Source organism: Panthera onca, chromosome F1, assembly GCF_046562875.1.
Source record: "Panthera onca isolate mPanOnc1 chromosome F1, mPanOnc1 haplotype 2, whole genome shotgun sequence".
Lineage (NCBI taxonomy): Eukaryota > Metazoa > Chordata > Mammalia > Carnivora > Felidae > Panthera > Panthera onca.
In genome coordinates this window covers 67265033-67272953 of record NC_138355.1, presented here as the reverse complement: position 1 = coordinate 67272953, position 7921 = coordinate 67265033, and the positions used below count along the sequence as shown (strand labels likewise).

The following is a 7921-nucleotide window of genomic DNA, read 5'->3' as shown; positions in this document are numbered from 1 at the left end:
GTGAAAACACAAGCCCCGTGGAGAGAGTGCCTCACGTAGAGCGGCCTCCCCAACACCCAGGACGGCGGCTGGCACACAGGGGACGCTCCGCGCCTCGTGCCGGGTCGTTTGCTCAACGAAGGGCGTGGGGCGCGTAAGGAAGTTTTTCGCTGTCGTCACCTGTCATCACGTGGAATCAAGAAGGACTTGCAAAATGAAACACAGCAGAATCAGACCAGACCTGTCCTCGCCAGTAACAAGCTATTTGGCCTTGGAAAGTCACGGTTTCTGAGCGTCAGTGTTCTTCCCCGTAAAAGAGCAGTGACGCCCTCCACTTCCCCGTGGCACAAATCACAGGACTGCTGTGGAACTTAGCGGGGTCTCACACAGCATTTTATCAACAGGGTATGTTTCTGACTTTACCGTTAACTCTCCAGGCGCATGGACCTAGTCTTACTCGTCTATTATAGGACTCGGCACGGGCCTGGATCTATAAATAATTGTGAAAAAATAGGGAGCAAAGGTGAAAAACTTCCTTTGAGAAATGAACCGAGCTTCAAACAGTCATGCTCCAAATGATCTTTACATAGTCACTGTGTCATTTCGCTTCCTGTGGCAGACAAAACCATTGGCAATGTGTCTGAGCAGCTAGGAATATTCCGTCAGTCTGGGTTTTGTTTAGGATAAAGAATACAAACGCTTGTTTTTACTAAATGAATGGTTCTCCCGGGTCAGCGCGGAAAAAGTGCTTATGCCATTCTGATGCTTCGACCCAGGCAGAAGACACGCTCCCACGACAGAGCGCCGGCCCCGTGAGTGACACCTCCACACGATGGGGTCATAAGTGCCAACCGAGGGGCATGAGCCGAACCTCCACTGCTTAGTCAACTGTCAAGACAGAACCAGGCCTCTGAAAATTCTGCACGTACATTTTCACATATAACCACTGCCTTTTCAAAGAACCAGCTCAACGTTAGAAGGAATGAAGTCATAGTAACGGGCAGTTTAAACAATTATTTGGTATAAGTCCAGGTTATTTTCCTATATCCATTAGACCGGGATGGTGGGGTGAGGGGCCGGGGGAGGGGAGGAAGGCTTACATCTAGACTCCACATTAGCTCCTTCTTTAAATGCTTGTAAACAGATGTTAAAGCTGGGGAGGCGATGCGGAATGGCTAGCTCTGTGCCAACACCGGGATAGTAGCTCATTTAATCCTTGCAGACGATCCTGAGGATTATGGTATCGTCCTCACTTCACAGACAGAAAACTAGTCCGCGTAGGTAAAAGGACCTCGCCCAAGGTCATACACTGGAACTTGAACCTCAGCTATCTGAACCTGTGTCCTCATATGCCAAACTCTCAAGTCTTGGTCATGAGTTATAAATGCATGAATCGACACACACGGTAGAGAGAGAGGAATCTAATAATGATCAGTTACCTTTTGGAAATTACGGTCACGTAATTTCCATAGCTTGATCTACCACAGCGGGGCTAACGCGCGGTTCTGCAAATCAGCTTTAGCCCAGGCCAGGGAGAGAAAGGGCATTATCAAGTCAGCCGTCGCAAAGAAAATAAAATCTGGTGAGAGGATTTGGATGTGGGAGGGGATTATGACATGTCTGGGATGATTAAAAAGAAGTTTGGGGCCAGCGGGAACCTCCGCACAAGTGAGAACTAGCCCTCGAGCAGATACTGCAAGTTTAGGAAGGACACACTGGCCGACGTTTGTGACGGTTAGTGCCGAGTCCTGTTTATTTTGCGGCAATCTCCATTTACCGGGCCTGCACGCTCCGGGGAAAATCCAAAACATAACAGAATGGAAGGAGTAGGGCAGTCAGGCAAAACTCTCGTCAGATTCTAGCCCGGACACTTAGTGAGTCATCTAATCTTTGAGCCTCTTTTCTCATCTGTAAAACGGGAGTACGAATGCCAGCTCCAACTCCAACACCAAAGTGTTGCCGTGAAAATGAACCGAAGCCACGTACGGCAGAAGAGGGATCCTGAATCGGTGAATCATGAAAAGCCACAACTTAACCATCACCACGTTGTAAAATCAGTTCATCGGTTGTCGTGGGGGAGGGGTGGATACGAGGAATCTAAACACGTATAATCTTTTATCTGAAAAACTTCTTAGGGATGATGCCCACCCTGGGTCTTCCTAGGAGGGAGACAGAAAGACGCTCACCAAAGAATTATTTGTTCGACTTCGATGGGAGGTAAATTCCTTTACTTCTCACTTAATTGTAAAGACCAGGAAAAGATCCAAAATGCTTAATTACAGGTTCTCTAGCACGCTCTTCCGGAGAATCCAAGGTCTATTCTTTAAGATTAAACACAAAATAATTCGAGAAACTAGAAAACGGACAGGCTGTTAAATGATATAACAATATTACAGTTTTGTAAGAAAAGACTATTTCTAGGAGATGTCTAACGAATTTACCGGTGAAGTTCACTGATGTCTGCAACCTCATATGGTTCAGAAAAAATTATATATACAAATAAATAATAAAAATAATATATATAGGGTGCCTGGCTGGCTCAGTTATTGAGGGTCTGACTTTTTCAGCTCAGGTCACGATCCCACGGTTGTGGGACTGAGCCCCACGTCAGGCTCTACACTGAGCATAGAGCCTGCTTAAGGTTCTCTCTCTCTGCCCCTTTTTCCCGCTTGCACTCTCTCTCCTTCTTCCTCTAAAAAATAAAAATAAAAATAAGGGGCGCCTGGGTGGCTCAGTCGGCTAAGCATTTGACTTCGGCTCAGGTCGTGATCTCACGGTTAAGTTCAAGCCCTACATCCAGCTCTCTGCTGTCGGCACAGAGCCCACTTCGGACCCTCTGTCTCCCTCTCTGCCACTCCCCCGCTCTCTCTCAAAAATGAGCATTAATTTAAAAACAATAATAGTAATAATTTAAAAATAGTACGTGTAAATAAAGCAAATACAGCAAAACACTAATTGTTGAACTTTGATGCTAGGTTTATGGGCCGTGTTTAAAGTGTTCATAAGAAAGCACTGGGGAACAAACAAAAACACGAGGTTGCATTTAGAGACTGTCCCATGTGAAATTTTCCATCTTTTCCCTTTTCCACCCACTGTACAGATGGTTGAGGCCAGGTGGTGGTGCAGAAAACTAACTGCAAGCCAAGTTTTATCCAACTTTTGACACAATGTTATGCCACAGAGTCATTCAGCCAAATGGTGAGAAGTCGGTAACTAAAATCTACAGTTTTAAGAGTCTTGTGTGGGGGCCGGGAGAATGTGAGCCTTTCCAATGTACCTAATCCAGGAAATTTATCTAGAGATATTTAAGGACATTTTGAAGACAGTAAGGCGACTACTGAAGAAAATAAGCCATGTGGTCTGCTGGGTTTAGAACAGATTCTCTTAAGTACGGTGCCTCATAGGCTAATAATTAGCGCTTATCTATAAATGGGTACATTGATCTTAAGGTACATTGATCATTAGAACAAAAAGAACTGTGTAGGAAATAAGGCAAAGTCCTATACGATTTTAAGGTGTTCTTAAAGGACTACTAAAGACACCAAAAAGACTGCAAGTGAAAAGAAGACAAGAGATTGTATAAAACCAGGAAGAAAAATGAAAAAAATGAAAACCCTCAAGAGACAAAATAAAATCACTTCATGAATTTATAAATGGTTTGCAGCCTACGAGCTGCAAAACAGCCTCTACATCTTTTGAGAAATGCCCACAGTTCTTCGGGAGAGAATGTCCCCCCAGGGCAGGTTCTGCACTTGAAGCTCTGTCCAAAGATCCCAGCAGAACTCCACCGACTTCTAAGAATATCAGACACTCTGAGAATGTTAAGGGAATGATCTAAGACATGGAAAACGTTTAAAGTCTTAGATTAGAGGCAACTGTCGAGGTTTCACAGTGGAAGACTGACCTATTTATGATGTGAACATCCGTGCGATGGGAGTGTTACTCAGCAACTTCAATGTAAGTACAGAGTAAGCCGCGACAAAAACAGAATATTAAAGTAAACAAATTGGGAAATTAATAAGTGAATATACTTATGACAATCTAAAAAATAGTCTGGAATACCAAAAAGACAATTATATTGGGATACTGGAATTCCATGTTTCCCACCCCTTTCCCACCAGTTCTACCAAAAAAAAATTGGTTTTTTTTTTACATTTATTTTTATTTTTGAGAAACAGACTGAGACAAAGCGTGAGCAGGGGAGGGGCAGAGAGAGAAGGAGACACAGAATCCGAAGCAGGCTCCAGGCTCTGAGCAAGCAGTCAGCACAGAGCCTGATGCGGGGCTCAAACCCACAAACTGTGAGATCATGACCTGAGCCGAAGTCAGAAGCTCAACCGACTGAACCACCCAGGTGCCTCTCTACCAAAAAAAAATTTAATTATTATTACAAAAGAATGAAAAAAAAAAAAAGGATAAAAAAGTCATGGCTGGAAGGCAACTAATGAACAATCACATACGAAGAGTACTCAAGGTAAGACCTAACATGGGATATGAGACTAGATGCTCTAAGAACGGTCACCATCTCCAACAATTAATGGTCTCTGCTATTTTCACTGAACAACAACCCATGCAAAACCACCCATTCTTTCCCTCCTTCTAATGGCAGGTCCCAAAACACATCCATCAAAGAAGTGCTCCCAGTAACAGCATTCTTGTTTATGACCAGCCCGCAGACATTACTCTCAAAGTCTCTTTTTGGCCGGAACTGATATGAAATATACTACTTCTCTAAAGTTGTGCTTCTGTGTGTGTGTGTGTTGTACTATGAAAGAACAATGTCACTTAATTACTCATCTTTTAAAACCACAAAAGCAAACTCCTACATTTTAGCTTCTTAGGGAGTCCCCAACCTAGATGGGGACTAAAAAAAATTTTAGGTTGCTTGTTTGAAACTCAGAAAACATTTTTTCCTAGAAATATGATAGTAATAAGGGAAATGGATCTGCCCAGCAAAGCCTCAGGTCCACAGTCTCTCCCTCAATTTCCTGGTCTGAAGACTAATGATGCTTCTTAATGCTTTCCAGAGCCTCCCACACAGGTCTCCATTTCCATCATAGAATTTTCTTCAGAGGGGTATTTTTAAGCTGGAAAACACTTTACTAACAATGTAATTTTTTTATCACTTAAAATCTACTACTTTGCATTTTCGCAACACAGATGACACAAGATTCACTTAAATTCCAGACGAAAAATATTTTTAAGCAATCAGAAAATTAGGGGCGGCCGGGGGGCTCAGTCAGGCTAAGTGTCCAACTTCGGCTCAGGTCATGATCTCACGGTTCATGGGTTCGAGCCCCAAGTAGGGCTCTGTGCTGACAGCTCAGAGCCTGGAGCCTGCTTCGGATTCTGTGTCTCCCTCTCTCTCTGCCCCTCCGCTGCTAGCATTCTGTCTGTCTGTCTCTCAGAAATAAACATTTAAAAAAAAAAAAAGAAAACTAGAAAAAAAAGCAATCAGAAAATTAAAAACAAAGGGGTATAAAAGAACACTAAAATGTCCTTAATAGTTTGTGGACTTCAAACATCAAAAGCAAGATGCTATTTTAAAATAATGTAATGACTTCAGTTTAAAGATGGCTGAATTTTAATTTAATCCTTTCTGCATAAAACCAAATGGTAGTGTAATACCATGAGACTAAGTGCTGAAAAACTAAGTAATGAAACAGATATGTGAAACATGATTACAGTTTAAATTCTTTGGGCTCTTTTCTAAGCCCCCACTTTTAATACAGAATGAACTTTCCCAACCTAAGCACAAGAGTTAATATTTACCACTTTACATCTAAAAGCTGTACTTTAGGAACATTCCGCGAGTTTTCACAGCTTTTGGGAAAGCTTTCAAAAGAAAAAGTGGGGGGTTGAAAAGAAAAGACAGCTTTAGACTCTGCAGCATAGTGTAGCTGGTATGAACACTGGGTTAGACCCCGGGACTGACTACATTCCTCTATTTTTCTTCCAAAACCTTTTGGCATCTGATAGTTTCATCAGCCTTTCGGTGTTGAAACAAGTAACCTTTCCTTCTCATCGTGCTCCCGATGAATGAGGCCTAAGATTTCCTAGAGGTGGACCTCAATTATTGAGTCCCCTTTATATACAAGGCAACCATTCGTTTTAATCTCCCTCGGGGCCGGGATTCATGCTCCCAACTGAACTTTCACCAGCGTGCACAGGATGTTCAAAAATGTCTCCAAAGCTCTCTTCTGGCCCGTTCGGCACCATCCGAATGTACTAGAAGTGGCAGAAGAACGGGAGCCCGAATTAGTCATATTTGATTCTCTCTGCCAGGGGTTCCTGCTTGTAATGGGAAATAATTTGAATTAGGATGGAACAGTTGATAAGAAGGAAGAACAAACCCGCTAACCAGATAAACAGAAAGGTGTTCTTTCCCTGAAACTCCAGGAGGTACGCAGGAGCCAGCCAGAGGGCCTGCCCGATGAACCACAGCATCAGGAGAACCACGGCGCGTTTCCACCGTATCCTCACCAGCGGCATCACCAGGGGCAGCAGGCAGAGGTACCAAAGAAAGTACTGGGAGGTGCAGACTTTGTTAAAAGTCACGAAGATGGCCGTGTGCAGGAAACAGCAGAAGACGAGGTCCCTGTAGTAGGCGAACGACACGGCCGACAGCAGGAGGAACTGCGGCAGGAAGGCGGCGAGGCCCAGGGAGAAGCTCCACGGGCTCTCCGCGGTCAAGTACAGCATGTAGAAGTAGGGCGAGAAGTTGTGCCGGATGTCCCGCCTCGTCAGGTGGTACAGGTAGGTGTGCTCCAGAAACTCCCAGCCGTATTTCTGGTAGAAGCCGAAGCTCAGGGCGGAAAACGTGAGCCCGGCGACGGCGACGAAGAGCAGCACGGCCCGACTGCACAGCCTCTTGAGGAATTCGTACAGGCGGGCCTGGAAGGGGCAGCGGGGCCGGCCGGGGTCGCCGCGCTCCGGGAGCAAGTGCAGGGCGATGGGCAGGATGTAGGTCACCGGGTACATCTTCATGTGCACGGCGAGGCCGTACGACACCGCGGCGCACGCCACCTGCCTCCTCGCGAGCAGGTACAGCGTCGCCAGCACCAGCGCCGCGACCATCGAGTCGGCGTTGCCGCGGCTGGACACCGCCATGGGCAGCGGGTTAAGGAGCCAGAAGACACAGTAGCCGCAAGCCCGGCGCCGGCCCAGCCCCTGGAAGAGCAGCAGGCGGTAGAGGAGGAAGGCGGTGAGCAGGTCGCAGCTGATAAACAGAAACTTCCCGAAGAGCTCGCACAGGTACACGTTGGGCGTGAGCAGCCAGCCCAGCAGCGGGGTGTAGCGGTACGTGGCCCGCAGGTACGGGGAGCGCCCCTCGGTGACGAAGCGCGCGGCGTCCGTGAACACCCGGTAGTCGACGTCCGTGTACCGCACGAGCAGCGTCCGGTCCTGGAAGACGCCGTAGAAAACCAGGGCCACCCGGGCGAGGAAGGCCACCCCGAAGACGCCGGCGGGCGGCACCCGCAGGCCCAGGAACCACTCTCCCCAGGGCTTGGTGGGGGCCATGACCGCGCGGCGCCTCAGCCGCTCAGCCCCAGCGCCGAGCTGCCTTCGAACGCCCGCCCTTCGCTCGCGGGCGCATCTCCCACCGCCGGCCGCCAACCGAAACCTCGGCCGGGCGGTCGCTTCCGGCAGGAGGCCCCGCCCCCGCCCCGCTTCCGGTCGGAGGCGCCGCGCCGCGCTCTCAGTGGCCCGGCCGAGCGTGCCTTCCTCTGGATTGGCTGTGTCGCTGCCGCGCCTTCGCTCGGCGGGGGCGGGACTTCCGGTCCTTGAGGGAGGCGTGGTGCCCTGGCTCCCGGAGGGCGGCCGGCGTGGTCCCGGAGTCGCGGCGGCTTAGCTCTGCGCGTGCCGCCTGTTCCCCCGCCGCATCTCCGGTCAGCGGAGACGGAGCCTGGGACGGGACGAACTTCGGGCCGCGTCCCCCGGG

The 7921-nt window shown here is 48.0% G+C and overlaps 1 protein-coding gene across 1 annotated transcript; it reads right to left on the bottom strand.

The window, feature by feature from the left end:
* Positions 1–2190: 2190 nt before the first annotated feature.
* On the bottom strand, positions 2191–7651 carry PIGM (phosphatidylinositol glycan anchor biosynthesis class M). The gene has a single exon (XM_060644545.3). It carries the CDS (start codon positions 7498–7500, stop codon positions 6238–6240), a length of 1263 nt encoding a protein of 420 aa, XP_060500528.3. The 5' UTR covers positions 7501–7651; the 3' UTR covers positions 2191–6237.
* Positions 7652–7921: the final 270 nt, after the last annotated feature.